Source organism: Epinephelus moara, chromosome 3, assembly GCF_006386435.1.
Source record: "Epinephelus moara isolate mb chromosome 3, YSFRI_EMoa_1.0, whole genome shotgun sequence".
Lineage (NCBI taxonomy): Eukaryota > Metazoa > Chordata > Actinopteri > Perciformes > Serranidae > Epinephelus > Epinephelus moara.
The window spans coordinates 27,340,002-27,356,509 of record NC_065508.1 but is presented as its reverse complement, the minus strand read 5'-3'; the positions used below and the strand labels follow the sequence as shown (position 1 = coordinate 27,356,509).

Sequence of the window (16,508 nt, the reverse complement as noted above, 5' to 3'; positions counted from 1 at the left end):
GACCATTGCGACATAGAACACTGGGAACATAGGACTTTAGTAATATAGGACCTTGGGAACATAGGACTTTGGGAACATTAAACATTGGGAACATAGGACCTTGGGAACATAAAACTATTTAAACATGTTTAAATACAAAACATGTGATTGGTTTATATAACAGACTATGACCCACTGTTACTGATTAAACTACCCAAAGGTTATGAAGTATTTAAAATGAACTCATATACCTCCATAATAATGATCCAATATTGTTACAGTATCACACTGATGGTGGCCGCTCTGCATAATGAGTACATTTACTTCAGATACTTTCAGTACATTTTGTTGCCAAAACACTGTTACATTTACTTAAGTGAATTCTTTGAATAAAGGACTTTCACTTGTAATGGAGTATTTTTATACTGTGGCACTGCTATTTTTACTCTACGTGATGTGAACACTTCCTCCACCACTGCCAATGTGACAAGACAGACGTGGCAGGATTGAAGAAGTGAGTGAATCAGCCGTTTCTGCTTCGGTGGCTGAGTGAGGAAAATGTTTCACAATCTTCTTAAACTATTGTTCTTGGAATTATGTTTCCACTGAACAGATTCACCACAAACACACTGTTGTTGTGTTTCAGTAAATCAGATGTTCAGTCAGTCGACCAGCTGGTCCACTGCCAGTGAAAATATTCATCACATTTACGGTTTAGTACAGAGCTTCTCATCCATATACAGAGAGAAGCTGGATGGACTAATGTACTTGATATAAATATTTTAGCATGATTGTGGCTCAGCTGCTTCATAAAGACCAGTTTTAAAATGTCCCAGAGGAAAATCCCAGAGCTGTATCAATCATAATTCTGCCCCAAAATGACATGACTTATTGAGCCCAGATCACTTAAAAATTAATATGTATGAAGCATTTTATTATATGTTTCTATCGCTTGCTTCAGAGGACAGATGAGGGTTTTCATGCTGAGCATCACATCACTGACTTAATGGTCATGATTTTCTCTCCCAGCTGGACCAGTTAAATAAACCAGTGACCTTCCAGTCACTCGCCTTCTGGCATTAAGATAAGTGCTTTTATTATCAAACAGTTATTGCCTCTGTAAATCTGAACTAATGCGACGCAGAGTCTCTAGCTTTACATTTTTGGTTTGCCTTCATTAAAAAGGAATTAACTGATTTGAAATCCTCTTCTCTGTTAGTTATTAGTTTTTTTCACGAGTGGTTAAAATGAAGCAATGCCCACTTGTGACACCTCATCAGTGGTTGCATATGTCTACAAGCTGTGACCAGTTTCACAAAAGACTGTTTTCCTTCCCTCCATGTTTATTTTTATATTTCTAAATGTACTGAAGTCAATTTATCCAGTGAATTACACCTGCATTAAGTCTTTTTTGGCCACTTGAGGGCAGCACAAACAACCTGTGAACAGGATACAGGTACAGCATTGATTCGACGCAGAAGTATAAATCCCACTTTAGGGATACGCTTCTGAGATGACGCTGTTTCTCAACTAAGAAGAACGTTTAAAAGGACTTTTAATCGTAACAGAGTATTTCTACATTGTGGTTTAGCTACTTTTACTTAAATAAAAGACCCGAGTACTTCTTCCACCGCTGGACAACCGGTGTTAAAGAAAGAATCGGAATTCGATTAGCTTAATTTTAATGTTTCAATGTTTTAAAGAGGCAACAGATAGGATTCAGGTTTTTTTTTAGCTTGGCGCCACCTAGCGTCAGCAGTGTTGCTCGCACTGTCGCAAAGAGCAAACTGACCGTGGGGATCAGAGATCATAATCACTGTCCGAGGGCTGCCGTAGAATGGCAACGAGGATGTCAGCCGACTAACACTCGCTACCTGGTCCCTGGTTGCGGCGATTTGCGATGCTGGCCAGCTAGGAATGAACTAGCAGCCAGTACAGTACAGTCCTCTCTCGTCTAGCTAACATTTAGCCGTGTTACCTACTAATCCATTAGAAAGAAAGCTAGCTGGACATCGGTTTTGAAGCCTCTTTGGTCACGGAGCTCCCTCCATCTCTTGAATGCCTGACTGAGGTTTACTCTTGTTTTTCCTCTTCTTTTATCACTCTCCTTTTTGTGCATCCTCGCCTCCTCAGACAGATTAGCTCGTTTTCTTTTGGGAGGCCGTTTTTCACTTATCTCCAAACTTTGTCCGTCTGCCATTGTGCTCCTGATTCAACAATCTCATGCCCCGGCCAGTTCCTCATAAGGACCAGCTCCAGTCCCTGATTGGCTGACCGACCAGTTTGGCAATACATGACGCATTTCCTGCCGTAATGCAGATTTTTTCCGCGAAAATTCGTCCCCGGTGGCAGAAGCTTATTGCAAAGTCACTAAGTAACCTATGTAAACGCTGATAGTCTGATTTTACTGTGTATACTACCCTGTGCAACACACATTATTTTCATAATGATATATATAGGCAAAAATGCTGTCTGTTGCTTCTTTAAGAGAAAAAAGCAAACAAATAAAATAAAGTCCTTTTCAACCAAAATCAGCATGTGTAAGCAGGTTTTTCTAAACACGGGAAAACCCACTAAAAATAGGCGATAGACTCCTGTCCTATTGTCGGTAGATCATACGTGAACACAGCTTTGCTGTGGACGATTATGCCTTTGTCTTTTTTGTTTTCTGTCACGTTCGTCGCCATGGACATGTTAGAAAAGAGGTCAATAAACAGTAGAAAGCAGCATGGAGGCCACTGAAAATGTGACGGTGGTTACTTCTTTGTATGTATCTGTTACTTATTCAGTCTCTCCTTGCCAAACTCTCTGCAAAGGGGCTAAAATTAGCACGTTCACCAGGATGTTGTATTTCCATCACTGCTGATCGGCGCCAGAGCTGATAAACACCCATGACTACTGCAGAATTATTTGACCCCAGTGTGAATAATGGCTGTAACCTTTCCCATTACATACAAAATCCAGATGTTACCGGGTGTAAGTGGGTTTTTTGTGCAGTTAAAAGGGGCTATAATTATTAATCCAGTGACTCCTTTGTAAGGGGTCCGACCCACACACTGGAAACCACAGTGGTTTTTATTTACTTATTTATTTAATTCATTTTGTGAATGTTTTTCCTGTTTCCTCTGTTTGACTTCTCCTGTGTATTTGTAACCTACTTAACTTATTGTGAAGCTTTTTATAACTCACAGCATGAGCAGAGCTAAAACACACAAATAAGGTTTTACTTCCAGTCCTCAGCTATAACACACTGTTTGGATTTTAGTGTTAGTTTGAATGTGGTTGACAGATTGTATCCAGACTGAAGTTGCTGTGTTATATAATGCTGATAAGTTGATAAGTACAGCCCACGCTTCATGTGTTATCAGTGGACTGTAACATTTCCATCTTTAACGATGTGACTCCAAAGCTTCATTGTGGCCTTTTGCTTTGAAAGAGGCTGGAAAATATAAAAAGTCTTTAGATCATTTAGCAGAAATTATTTTGGCTCGGAAAGCAGTCGTCACAGCTCGTTGTGGCCGTGTGTTATTCAGCACAAACGCCTACTCTGGAGGTTTTATGAGACTAGAAGTAGACTCAAGTGACTTAATGTATTCAAGATCACAGCCCTCCTGGGTGTTGTGTAAATATGAACTGTACACAGGAAGACACATTAACATTTTATGTTTCTACACATCATGATGCAAACAGCGTTTTCACAGAGACAAAGGAGTCTTCAGTGGTGGAAAGTATTCAGATTGTGTCTTTAAAGGTCCAGTGTGTAGGGTTTAACAGGATATACTGGCAGAAATGGTGTATGATATTCATAACTATGTTTTCATGAGTTTATAATCACCTGAAATTAAAAATGATTGTGTTTTCGGTACCTTAGAATGAACTGTTTATATTAAGGGAGCAGGCCCCCTCCCTGGAGTCCACCATGTTGTTTCTACAGTAGCCCAAAATGGACAACAGTGGTTCTCCTAGATGCTTGGCAAACAGTTTCAGTTATTTGCAATCTGCAACTTCACCGCTAGAAGCCACTTAACCCTACACAATAAAACACTGACTGACCTGCATTCAAAACCTTACTCAAGTAAAAGTATGCATGTATTATCAGCAAAATGTACTTAAAGTATTCAATGTGCAGTAAAATGTTTCATCAGTGTTCATGTTTTATATAATGTTTTTGGATTACTATCACTGCTGCATTAATGTGTATGTTGCGTTTTACTGCTGCTGTGACAATGCACTTTTCATCTGATCAAAGCGGGTTTTTAGAGAGCTTATTTAGCGTAAGATGTAGATGTGAATGTTGGTATTGTATTTTTCTGCAAACCACAGATAGGTTACATTTGTTGGTGATTATGTCGCTAATACACGAAGACTTTACATTTCAACAATTGTGTGGTTAACATGTGGTTAGATTTAGGCACAAAAACAACTTGGGTATGGTTAGATCATATTTTGGCTTAAGATATCTGGTTTTGGGTGCACAAATCCCGCAGGAAACGTGACAATGTCTTGGTAAAAAACACCTGCATTTCATGGCACCATTCTGGCAGGAAATGCAGCAATGTCTCTGTAAAAAACAACTGCTTTTCATGTCACTACCCCTGGTGCGCAAAAGAGCGACGGGTTGCTCAATAACACCCATTTTTGGTGGCTAAAAGTCCGCTGGAATCACAGCTATAGCTCAGTAAATCACAGTTTTGTTGTTTGTTGGTCTTGAACAGTGGTCTGCAGCTTGGCAGGCTTGCATCTCACCTTGTTGTCACAACAGTCACCACCTCTTCTGAAGACACACAGTGCGCTTACATGCAGCTTGAGAAAATTGAGTAATTGGCTTAGTCCAACTGAGACCGGACTTTTAAATGCATGTAAACAGCTTAGTCCGACTGAAATTGGACTATCCGTAGCTCGACTACTATCCGTAGCTCGACTAACACACCTAGATAATTCGATTGAAAACCGAACTATTGCTGCATGTATCTACTCAGTCCCACTGGAGTTGGACTCGGCATTCTGCGCGTGCACCACTTTTTCTTTCATGGGCTTTCACCCAGAAGAACAAACAAAAAAACAAACACCATGGTAGGGCTGTCAGAACGAACTGCGCTTTTCGAAAACAATTTGAATTATTGTAAAAACAAGCATATTCGAAGTTGGAAACTAAGGTTAAAATATTTTTGGAAGGAAAAAACAAACAAACAAAAAAAAATGGCGCTCTACCGTGCATTAAGAGATGTTTTTTGGGGAAATACATGACTGTCATGCTCCACCATCTTCATTCGTCGTTAGCTTCCTCTTCGGGTCAACTGGAACTAGTTCAATATGCACTATATTAAAACGGACACAGTGCTGCCTATCGAGGCGGAGTCAGATGTACTTGGTCAGAAATTCGATTTTCTCCTCTGCATGTATACTCAGACAAGACGAGAAGTCCGAATCGTAATTATTGTAATCTATTTAATACGTATGTCCGTTAAAATCAACACATCTGGAGATACATGGCTTTCACTGGACAGGAAGGGGATGAAAAACTGTAATCTATAGTGGAGTGAAAACTACAATATCTACCTTTGAGATGTAGCAGAGCAGATGTGTGAAGGTGCATGTAAAGGTGGGTGTGGTTAGTAGTCAGATGCAGGGGAGGGGTGTGGGGGGGTGGCGGCCCATGAGAGTAATACCAGGTGAGTTGATTGACACAGCTGCTGCTGGTTTGTTCTCATCACATCTCTCATCTCATCTTTTTCATGCAGTCGTGTGCTGGCCCTCGGATGTCAGTAAATTAAAATATTGCATTTAGGCGGAGGGCTGAATCTGTGCGTCTGTGCTGGGGGAACTCACAGAAGTAGGACAGCTACATTGCATAAAATGGAAATACTCAAGCACCTCAAATTTGTATTTAAGTGAACATACTTGGTTATATCTTCATGTGTTTTTGCCATGTCAGTCTTTATCCTTAATTAATGATAACAAGCATTATTGTGTTGTTATTGTGGGGGCTGACATGCTCTCTCTCATGCAACTCATTTAAAAAGAGGATATAAATATTTTATTATTTTGTTGCTGCTGTTGTAAACCCATAAACACTTTATATACAAGGCCTCTGAACGTCATGACCAATACGATTTAAAACCGCTACAATGCATTCAAAGGCTTGGGCATGTTACAGCATGCTGTCATGTAGTGGTTGGATTCACTATTTTTTTTTCTCTTCGTGTAACTGGGGTAAATAATTTCCTCCAAGTTCACATTTCCCTCCTTCAGCCACGTGTGTCCAGTCACACATACAGCACTGTAGCAGCTGAACACATATGAGCTGATGATGGAAATGACTTGGATATTATTAGCTCATCTTCACTCACTGCAGCGCTGATCGGCTTTGACATTGCTTATAATCATCTGGTACCAACGCCTGCAGCCACGGCTCCTTCATCTCAGATCCTGTGATGCAAATCATCGGAGATGTTTGAAGGCGTTTGGCTTAGTGAGTGAGTGGCAACACTTTATTTTAAATTCAAATCTAAAGCAACATTCATTTTTCTATTTAATTACTGCTGTTTGTGAAAGAAGGCTGCTGGGATAAATCCTTAGATTAGAAAAAGAGACACACAATAGCCTATAATAAGACCGGACAAACAAAACCACAGTTGCAGAAACAAGCACTTTACATTTTGAGGATATTTCAAAACACATAAGCGTCCAATCTTACATGAATCATCTGGCCTGAATTAAATCCCAGCAAGTTTGTTTTTGAGGGTGGATTCTTCAGACAGCACTCTCAGGATTTTTTTTTCCTGAGTGGACACAGAACTGCATGTTTGGTTGGAGCCAGTGCCCAGTTACTTCAAACAATTATGATCTCAAGATGTTCATTTTGCCCTTACACTTATCTGCTTTCTTGCTGTTAGATGAGAAGATTGATATCACCCTCATATCTGCACCGTAAATATGAAGCCTGTTAGCATAGCTTAGCATAAAGACTGTACACAGGGGGAAACAGCCAGCCTGGCTTGGTCCACAGGTAACAAAATCTACCTACCAAGTGAGCTTCAGAGGTGCCAGTTGACTGTCTCCTGGTTCTAACTTTGCCATTTCAGTAATTAAAGGTAACTGTAAAATTTTGTTGCCTCCCGTTCACTCTGGGGAGTCAGATGTTCAGTTTTGCTGGCAAGTAAATTTGATTGTTAAGGTTTGAAGCCTGTTTTTGGCTACTGAAAATTAGAATTAGCATTGTTACAGTTAACCTTAGCTGTAAATGCACTGTGCTAACAAAGCTAGCAGCTAGCATAAGGGTTAACTCCACCCTCTTTTCAAAAAATATGGTCACTAGTGAAAATTAGTGTTGGCATTATCACAGTCATAGCTGTGAGTATACTGTGCTAACCAAGCTAGCAGCTAGCGTTAGGGTTATTTTGACACTCTTGTCCAAATATAGTCACTTTTGAAAGTTAACATTGGCATTATTACAATTAATCATAGCTGTAAATACACCATGCAAACCATGCTAGCAGCTAGTGTTAGGGTTATTTTGATGCTCTTGTCCAAATATAGTTGCTTTTGAAAAGTTAGCATTGACATTATTTCAGTTAATCATAGCTGTAAAAACACCGTGCTAACCATGCTAGTAGCTAGCATTAAGGTTATCTTCCCCCTCTTGTCCAAATATGGCCACTAACTAGTCATAGTTGTGAGTGCACTGTGCTAACCAAGTTAGCAGCTCTTGCTAGGGTTAACTCCACTCTCTCCATACATGGTCACAAGCAAAAATTTGCATTAGTGTTATTACAGTTAATTAAAGCTGTAAATGCACTGTGCTAACTAGCAGCTAGAATTAGGACTATCCCCACCCTCTCGTCAAATATGGTCATTAGCAAAAGGTAGCATTAGCTTTATCACAGTTAATCATGGCTAAATACACTGTGCAAACCAAGCTAGCAGCTAGCTTTGGGTTCATCTTCTCCCTCTCATTCAAATATGGTCACTGGCAAAAATTTGCATTTGCAGTATTACAATTAAACATAGCTGTAAATGCACCATGCTAAATAAATGTGTCAATAGCGAAAGATTGCATTAGCATTATTACAGTTAACCATAGCTATAAATGCACCATGCTAACCAAGCTAGCAGCTAGCGTTGGGGTTATTAAATATGGTCACTTCTGGCTCCAAAAATCAAAGATGGTGACACCCAAAATGCTGAAATTGTGGCTTCAAACAGGAGTCCACAAACCAGTCTGTGAAGTCATGGTAGCTACGTCCATTATTTTTGAACAGTCTATGGTACAAACATGAGAGTGGCCTCGATATTTTCATCTATCTCTCAACAAACTATTCTTTTAAGGGAGTTGCAAGAAATATCTCAAACAGATTTGCAAGGTCAGTTAAAATATTGAATGATTTCTCAAATCTTGATTACAATCAAACTAATTAACATATTTTAAAGGCGAGGTATCTGTCTTTTATTTAGTAAGAGGTTGTAAACAAAACCCTGTGGTCAAAGGCATGAAATTAAATAAAAACAACAATACAAATTAAATAAAAGGTCAGATTAACATAAGGCTAAAGAGCAGACAAAGAAAAAAATCCTGTCACAATCCTCTTGGCACATTTCAATTTAATTCACAGATAAAAAACAGTTTTGATGGTTAAAAATACCTCTGTTGGGTCTTTAAGCCGTCATTACTTCATATTATATAATAACACTGTACTCATCAAGGATAGATCTGTGAATGTGGCAACACTGCTAACAAGTTCAAGGCAACAAACACAAGCAGTCAGATGATCAGACAGGTTATAATCAAGCAAAAATATTTTTACTATTCGCCTTTATTTTCTCTTCTGGAGGTTTGTTCACAACCTGCCTGATATTGTGCCGGCCTTTTTTGTTCTTTAATATATTCATTGGTTTTCAATCTCCCCATAGGAACACAACAAGCAAAACAAACAAACAAAAAACCAACAGAAAATCACTCAGAAATAGAGGTTAAAAAAATAAATAGGAAACATGTATATGTCATCAGAAAGAACAGGATTTGTTGGGTAACTTTGTGTTCCAGGTAACGTGTGAAGCATCCTTGTCTGCAGCTCGTTCTTTACAGCAAACATCAGCTTCTCCATCAGAAGTCGGAGCTACAGTTACAATGATATTTAGCTTGTAGGGGTGAAAGGATGTTTCCAATTTTTACCTGAACTCAGATCATCAGAAAGGAGAGCAAAGACCTGGGCAGACAAGTAGAACTAAAGAAACAATAACAGATAAAATGTGGAGTATTTGTACCCAGAATTTTGCATCTCTTGGCACACCACTTTTCAGTCAGCCCCTCCAGGATGCTGCAAAGTTGCGGTCGCAACAATAACGCATTTTCCAGCAGTGAAATCTGTGCGACATCGCAATTTTCTCAAACTTTTCTGCAAATTTAACCTATCCTCCTAACTACTCCCCCGCATAATGTCATCAACCTCACTTCCTTGTTTCTGTTTGTGAGGATGCAGACGTGCAACACAAACGTCTCACATTTACCAACAATGTTACTGCTAAAGACCGCCCAAGGCAATTCCCTGATGTTCAGCAGGAAAGTGGGGTAAACTCTTTGTACTGCACACAACGTCGTGGTGAAACACAAATGCTTTCTGCCGCAAAACACACCTGGAGAATGGCTGTAAGGCGTTGACAAGAGGCTGCTATGTCCAGATTTTTGGCACGTGCTGAAAGACTCGAGGTGAGTTTGATTAAATGTGCGTGGTTTTTGGTTACGTTAGTGTAGTTTAAATAACAAGATTAATTCTTACTGGAACAAGTTGAATTTGACAAAAAAAGAAGAAGCTTGAAACTACCTTTGCAATTTTAATGTAACGGAAATTGCTGAGACTTATTGATATCAATACCATTGTCAGTTTTGTTAATCGGTCCGGCTCTTTATCGATTCCCTTTTTGATATCTGATCAGTCTGCCTGCGTGGCACCAATGTTATCACAACATTATAAAGTTACTATAACTTAAAGATTCAAATAGTTTCAAATACATGGCATTCCTGGAGTTTAAGCCATTTTTGTGTCGAAATATGTTTCCGCATATTACTGCTGTTTCCATCCTTACTTGAAATTAACATTTGGTATGAATGTGAACATGACGACAACTCAGTCAAAAGTTAACCACTAAAATAACAATTAAAATAAATAAACTGCCTCTGAAATGTGGGGCACATTGAACCTTGCAGATTATCTGACAGAAATGACAGCAGTTCACTTTAAAGTTGATAAAACAACATCTAAATTCTAATTAAATTCCAGCTGAAATGAGCATTTTGCTCCGTGCAGTATGAATGTAAACCTGCACATTATCTGACAACAACTCACTTAAATTTAACAAATAATATAAAAAAAAGATTAATTGCTGCTGAATTCTTTTTCTAGATCAAAGTTCAGCCAAACGGCGCTGGTATTGTGAGAGGACATCTCTCCAATTTCCCACCGCGCTGTTTTAAACTCCAGTCTCCTCGAGCCTTACTGCGGGGAGGGGTACTGCTGTCTGATGGCTCTTTAGCACCCACTAGTGGCGGACGGCTGCATGACAGTTAAGCGGCCTTGTACACGAATAAAACACTAATTGGTTTAACCAACTAATATTTCTGGTGCCGACTAGCAAGGGGGCGGAAGTTTAATCGTTTAACCGTCTAATCGCGCGCATCCCTACTTAGCAGCACCTCAGGTATGATTCCAACCTTCTTCTTCTCTCTCCCGTTTCCTGTTACTCTCCAGCTGTTCTATAATAAAGGCAAAAAATAACATAACAAGCAGCACTGTGATCATCTTTCTTCGTGAGATGAAGCCCTCTTCTGTATCTGCCTCTCTGCTATGACTCCTCCTTGTCGCAAATGTCCAGCAGTGGGAGTTTGACGTCTTAGCAATGCAAGAGTGTGTCAGAAAAAAACATGCCAGCATCAACGAAAGGAATTGGTAAGTTTGAGGCATGTGATTCCAATGGATCGGACAATTTGGAACCGGTTCTCGATTCCCATCACTACTCGCCGAAAGACATCACAACATGCATTGCAATTTCTTTTACAAAGGCTGCCATGAAATCAGGCATGTAAGGTCGCAACAATGCCCAAGAAGCCAGCGTAATCCTGGAGGGACTGTTTTAGTGATGTCACTTCATTCACAGATCTCAGCTTGAGTGTTATTATATATGAAATGATGGCCAAAACCTTGAGCTGAACCTTGAAATACATTTAAAACTCTTATTTAGAAATACCTCCTAATTAGAACAATTCTTTCTTTGCAACACAAAAATCCTAAAAGATGTTTTATGTAACTGGGCACCGGCCTGCAAAAGGCATTTTCATGTACTTTGTCAAGCTGTAGTAAGCATGTATGTATGAGTTATTAATGAGCAAAATGTTTGTTCAAGAGCAGAACCATCAAATACTACAATCCAGAGCTTTTCCCTTCGAATGCTTAAGGATGAATAATGAGAAAAAAGGAGAATGAAATGAGAAGGAAACCTCCTAAACCTCCTTATATTCGACTGTGGGCTTGCAGAGCGCCGGCATTCTCATAGAGATTAAATTCCCCTCACTCTGCGTCTCAGTACGGAGGGGGGGAGAAATAAAAACACTGGCTGCCTTGAAAGAGAGAAGCAGCTCTTCATTTAGCACAGTAAACAAGAAGCTTTGAAGTCAGCCATTTAAAATGGGATTTACATGAATAAATAAATCGTGTGAGCTCCAACACTGTTCATGAAATCACACAAGTAGGCAGACAGCTTTGGGGGAATCATCTGTGACGCCAACACACATGACACTGCAAATAATACGGACAGTTTACAGTCTGGGAATTATTAATAAATAACTTCTGCTCTGGTTGTGTTTGTTTAAACTCTGCAGCGATCTATTATCAGCACTTGTGATCTCAGGAGTTTTTCCAGGTATGACTGTTAATATCTGATAAGACGAAAAACAATGAGAGTTTATATTAAACACCACTTTATTGATGCCATCATTCACTGTGATGACTCGTCTCGTCTCACAAAGCCTCTCCCTGTCCTTAAGGTGTATGAATGAACAATGAGATCCTTTATCTTTTTGTTTCGGCGTTGAAGATGTGCTTCACAACCCTGTGCTTCACATCCCTCTGTGTAGGATGTAAAAAAATAATAATAATAAAATCAAAAAAAATTAAAACTTCCATGTCCTCCCTGGGGATGGGGTTCGATAGCGTTTTATCAAATCCTTTTACCTTTAAGCATTTGCAGTAATTAAAGGTTAAAGTAAGTGGATGTTTAACTGCTTGTTGTTGGCTGAGCAGACAGAAACACTACAGTCTTTAATGGTTCACAACCTGTACCTGAAGATGACGATGACACTTTATATGAAACTTAATTTTAGCAGCTATGGACTGAATGTTAATAAGATGATCCTACCAGTCATTTTAACTGCCACATTTGGTGAAGAATCAGAAGCTGATTACTACAGATAAATCCGAGTTGTAGGTGAAGTAGACCATGGCGGCACCACATTTGTAAACCTAAACCCATCTAAGTGATCTCATCCCTATTCGCCAAATTTTGCTACTTGGGCAGAAGCCCCTGGCGTCACTTAAAAGACGCAGAGGGCAGCCTTTTAAGTTGTATCTTCACGTAGTGGCAAAAAGGGGTCAGCGGTTAGGTTGAGGCTACAAAACTATTTGGTTACAGTTAGGGAAAGATCGCAGATGTCCCCAAGAAACACCCAGCTTTGAGTGCCACAAATGCTGCAACCGGAATTGGTGTTTGTTGGTCTCAAACACGGCTCTCCTGGGTCAAAGTCCGTTGTCTGTTGGGCCCACCCACCCTGAGCTGACTTTCACGGTCTTTAAACCACATTCGTTGCTCTGAGTGTCTATTAACGACACAAATTAGTTTATATTGAAGTTGGTGTAAAGCCTGATGCGTCTCACATCGACACTGAATGGTGCCTTAAGTTCATTACAGTGACGCCGGGGGCGCTGCCCAAGCAGCAAATGTTGACGCTCTGGTAGTGAAACCAGGCTAAAACCAGCTATTGTATCATATGGATCACTGTACATTTATCATGTTGATCTGTTCTGTATGTCATCTATTGCGCGTCTGTCCGTCCTGGAAGAGGGATCCCTCCTCAGTTGCTCTACCTGAGGTTTCTACCATTTTGTTTTTCCCTGTTAAAGGGTTTTTTTGGGGGGGACTTTTCCAAAGGACAGAGGGATGTCGTATGCTGTAAAGCCCTCTGAGGCAAATTGTGATTTGTAATACTGGGCTTTATGAATAAAATTGAATTAAAGGTCAACAAATTTTAGCCATATTTAGTCCAGTTTTAAGAGACGGCTACTGTGTTTTCAGCTGCTCCAACAACAAACATTCTTTTGGGGGGGAAAGGGAAATTAAAAGCCACAGTTCTCTCCTCCACGAAATCAATTTTACTTCCCTAAATCTCCATTATTTTTTTCAATCTTCATGTTTCGATGGCAATCAGAGCAGCAAGCCGGCAAAAGGCCAACCATAAACCTCTAACGAAATGAGCCGATAGGGCGTATGTCGTGGTAGCTCTCTTACCTTTCCTGGCTGAAGTTCCACTTATACAGAATCAAGTGTTTCAAAGTTTAATCAATTGATGCATTTCTTTTGATTACAATGTAAGAAATCATAATGTTTTGACTATTTAAATCACAAGGTCAGTTATTCATGCAGGGCTGTGGTAGCTACTTCACATCCAGACTATGCAGATCAGACAGAAGTGGTATGCTCATGTTAATAATCTGTGTAATGATTATTTTCAATTTCATATTTTTTTCAACCGTCTCTGCTTTCACTCTCAGTGTTACTGTGCTCTACTCTGCAGTCATAGTGACAGCGCTCGACAGCCAAGCTCATAAATCGGCTATCAGATTCGTCTGTGTTTTCCATAATAAATGAGAAACAATAAGGAGAGATAAAAGATTTGATAAGAGATTCGTCAGTGTCGAAACGAATCCTGCTATCGGAGCCCATCCCTAGTCCTCCCACCTCGTCCTAGTCACCTGCTGCCTCCCTGTCTCTGCTCTGGTTACATTTGTGTGTCATGGATGGAGAACAGAAACGGACGTCTGCAGCGCTGCCTGTCTCTGAATCAGTCTTTGCTTACATGATTGTGACGGCCACTGTTTGGTTCCATGTCTTGGAAGACCTCTCAAACCGGCTTTTCATCCTCCTCCTCCTCCTCCCCTCTCCTTCAGCTTATCGGTACGGCGGCTCAGGCTGTTGAGGGTTCGGCCTATAAAGCTGCTGCACTCTCACCGGCCGCCCGTTAGCCGGCCAGCCACCCGGTAACTGTCCAATGACCCTGAGGCCGACTGGCTGGCCGTGTCCTGGGAGTGGGGTGCTGGGGCTGAGGATGTGGGTCTGTCCCGGTTCAGGTGGGGGAGTACTACTTTGATGGCCTGGAGCTGAGGCAGGGGGAGAAACGGGGTAATGGGGGAGGAGGATAGCTGGCGTGAGGCCGTAGCGTACCTGGAACACTCGAAGAGGTCCCTGTGCTACGAAGCCATTGGGCCGCTGAGGCTCCTGCGGCTGCTCCAAGTCCTTCTTTACCTCTTTGCTCTCCTCCACTCTCTTGGTTTTGCTCGGCTGTCGCTTGGCCTGCACGACCTCCTGCATCTTCTCCGCCTGAGCCCGGCGGATATGATACGTCTTCCTGGAGCTTTGGAAAGAGTCCAGGAACTCATCCAGGCTTAGGTTTCCCTCCATGAACTTCTCCAGCAGCTCCTGTGAAGCAGAGCAGACAAATAAACCGACATCAGCAGACAGGACAACTCACAAAGGGAGGTCTGACCGCGGGGAGGCGTTCAAACAAAATCCTCTGAGAAGAATGAGGATTTAATCAGCTCGGGGATGTTTACCCATGAACTTTGGCATAGTTTACGGCTACAATATTTCACTGTAAGTACATTTTACACAGCTAACAAAAGGTCCATGTGCCGCAACTGTTACTTTTGGCAACGCTTGAAAGCCGTGTGATCCGTCTCTGTATGTGTTCCCAGGATGTGAGAAGCTTCGTCTGGTTGAGCTGAACATGGAGGACAGAAGTTAAATTTGTAAAGTAATCACTGCATGAACCACAGTCGGGGCTGATTTAGTTTTACAGGCCTGCTGAGACTAAAAAGAATGAGTTTATTCACATTTCAGGCTTTAAATTACATTCTGGGAGAGAGTAGGGTGTTTGTAGCCAAAATATAGAGCTTCATGTTTGTTTACATGCACTTAAATAGTAAAGATACTGTTGGCTTTCTGCCGTAGCCTGATTTCCATAATCGGGGTAGGGGATTAGAGTAACGCATCTCAGCTGGTGGAACCTGATTTCATGGCCATGTGTAAAGATAAACAGGTCTCTAACAAGGTTTTTGTAAAAACAAACGTGCATGACAATGACTCCGCTGAGGTAAAGTGACGCTGTGAGATCAGTGTGGTGGGATGAAAGGAAACACTCAGCTGTGCGTCATTGTATTTCCAGATAGTGCAACAAAAAATAAAACTGACACAGTGCTCTGGAAGTCTAAATTTATCTGTTTCCGGCTGACACTTTTGCACTGTGAGGAAAAACTGCATGCTCGTCTGACTGTGCTGCCAGCTCAAATGCTTAAAAAAAAAAACTGTATTAATGGTTTCATTATTAAGAATTCTCCAGCAAATATCTAACTGTGTCAACTAAGTTTCTTATATTTAAAGTAAAAATGCTACTTTGGGACAAAATTATGACCAAGTTTATGTTAAAAACAACATGACAACATGGACATCTGATTGTATTTGCTCATCTGATAGCATTTATGTTGTGGCAACCAATGATCTGTCAACCCAATCACCAGAAAAAAATGTTAGCATTAGAAATTTCTACAAACCACAGACGCATTACATTTTGACATTATTATGTAACAGATAGGTTAAACTTTATGTATTCTACAGCACTGTGGTTAATGTGTGGAGAAGTTTAGGCAAAAAACCCACTTGGTTATGGTTCCGAAAAAGATCATGTTTTGGCTGAAAATACTGGTTTTGGGTGGGAGGCACAATCTTCTCTGGATTATAGGGGTGGGAGTGATACAATATTATCACAATACTTAAGTCATGATGCAATATTATTGTGACTTTAAACATGTTGCCATACGCTTATATTTTATCGCATATGAGTATTGCGATAAAATATATTGCGATTAATTACCTTTTTTCAGCTGTAAATTATGTCTTAAAGTGATAGTTCAGGTTTTTGGACATGAAGTTGTGTGAAACGCTGACCATCTGTAGCTCTGATGTGACGGTGTCACTACTCTCAACAAGCCTCCTGCTCTGAGAAATCGCCCGTAGCGGAGAAAAAGTAGTTCTGAAGATATACGGGAGACACGTAACCAAAAGGTTTTAAGCTACAAAAAAGTATGCATGTGTTTTGTTAGACTATTTCAATCATTTTAAAACATCCCCGCATTACGTCAGACCTTGCTATCAATTGGGACTATTTTCTGGCCAGTATCACTCCGCCGTGCAGGCCCACAAGACAGCAC

The 16,508-nt window shown here is 40.5% G+C and overlaps 1 protein-coding gene across 1 annotated transcript in view; it reads right to left on the bottom strand.

Annotated features, from left to right (window-relative positions):
• Nucleotides 1-6,448: 6,448 nt before the first annotated feature.
• vps37d (VPS37D subunit of ESCRT-I) overlaps nucleotides 6,449-16,508 on the bottom strand; it is a 59,555-nt gene continuing 49,495 nt past the window's right edge. Inside the window, exon 4 of the mRNA XM_050039129.1 lies at nucleotides 6,449-14,721. Within this exon, the coding sequence (XP_049895086.1) occupies nucleotides 14,194-14,721 (528 nt within the window). The 3' untranslated portion in view covers nucleotides 6,449-14,193. The remainder of the gene's footprint in view (nucleotides 14,722-16,508) is intronic.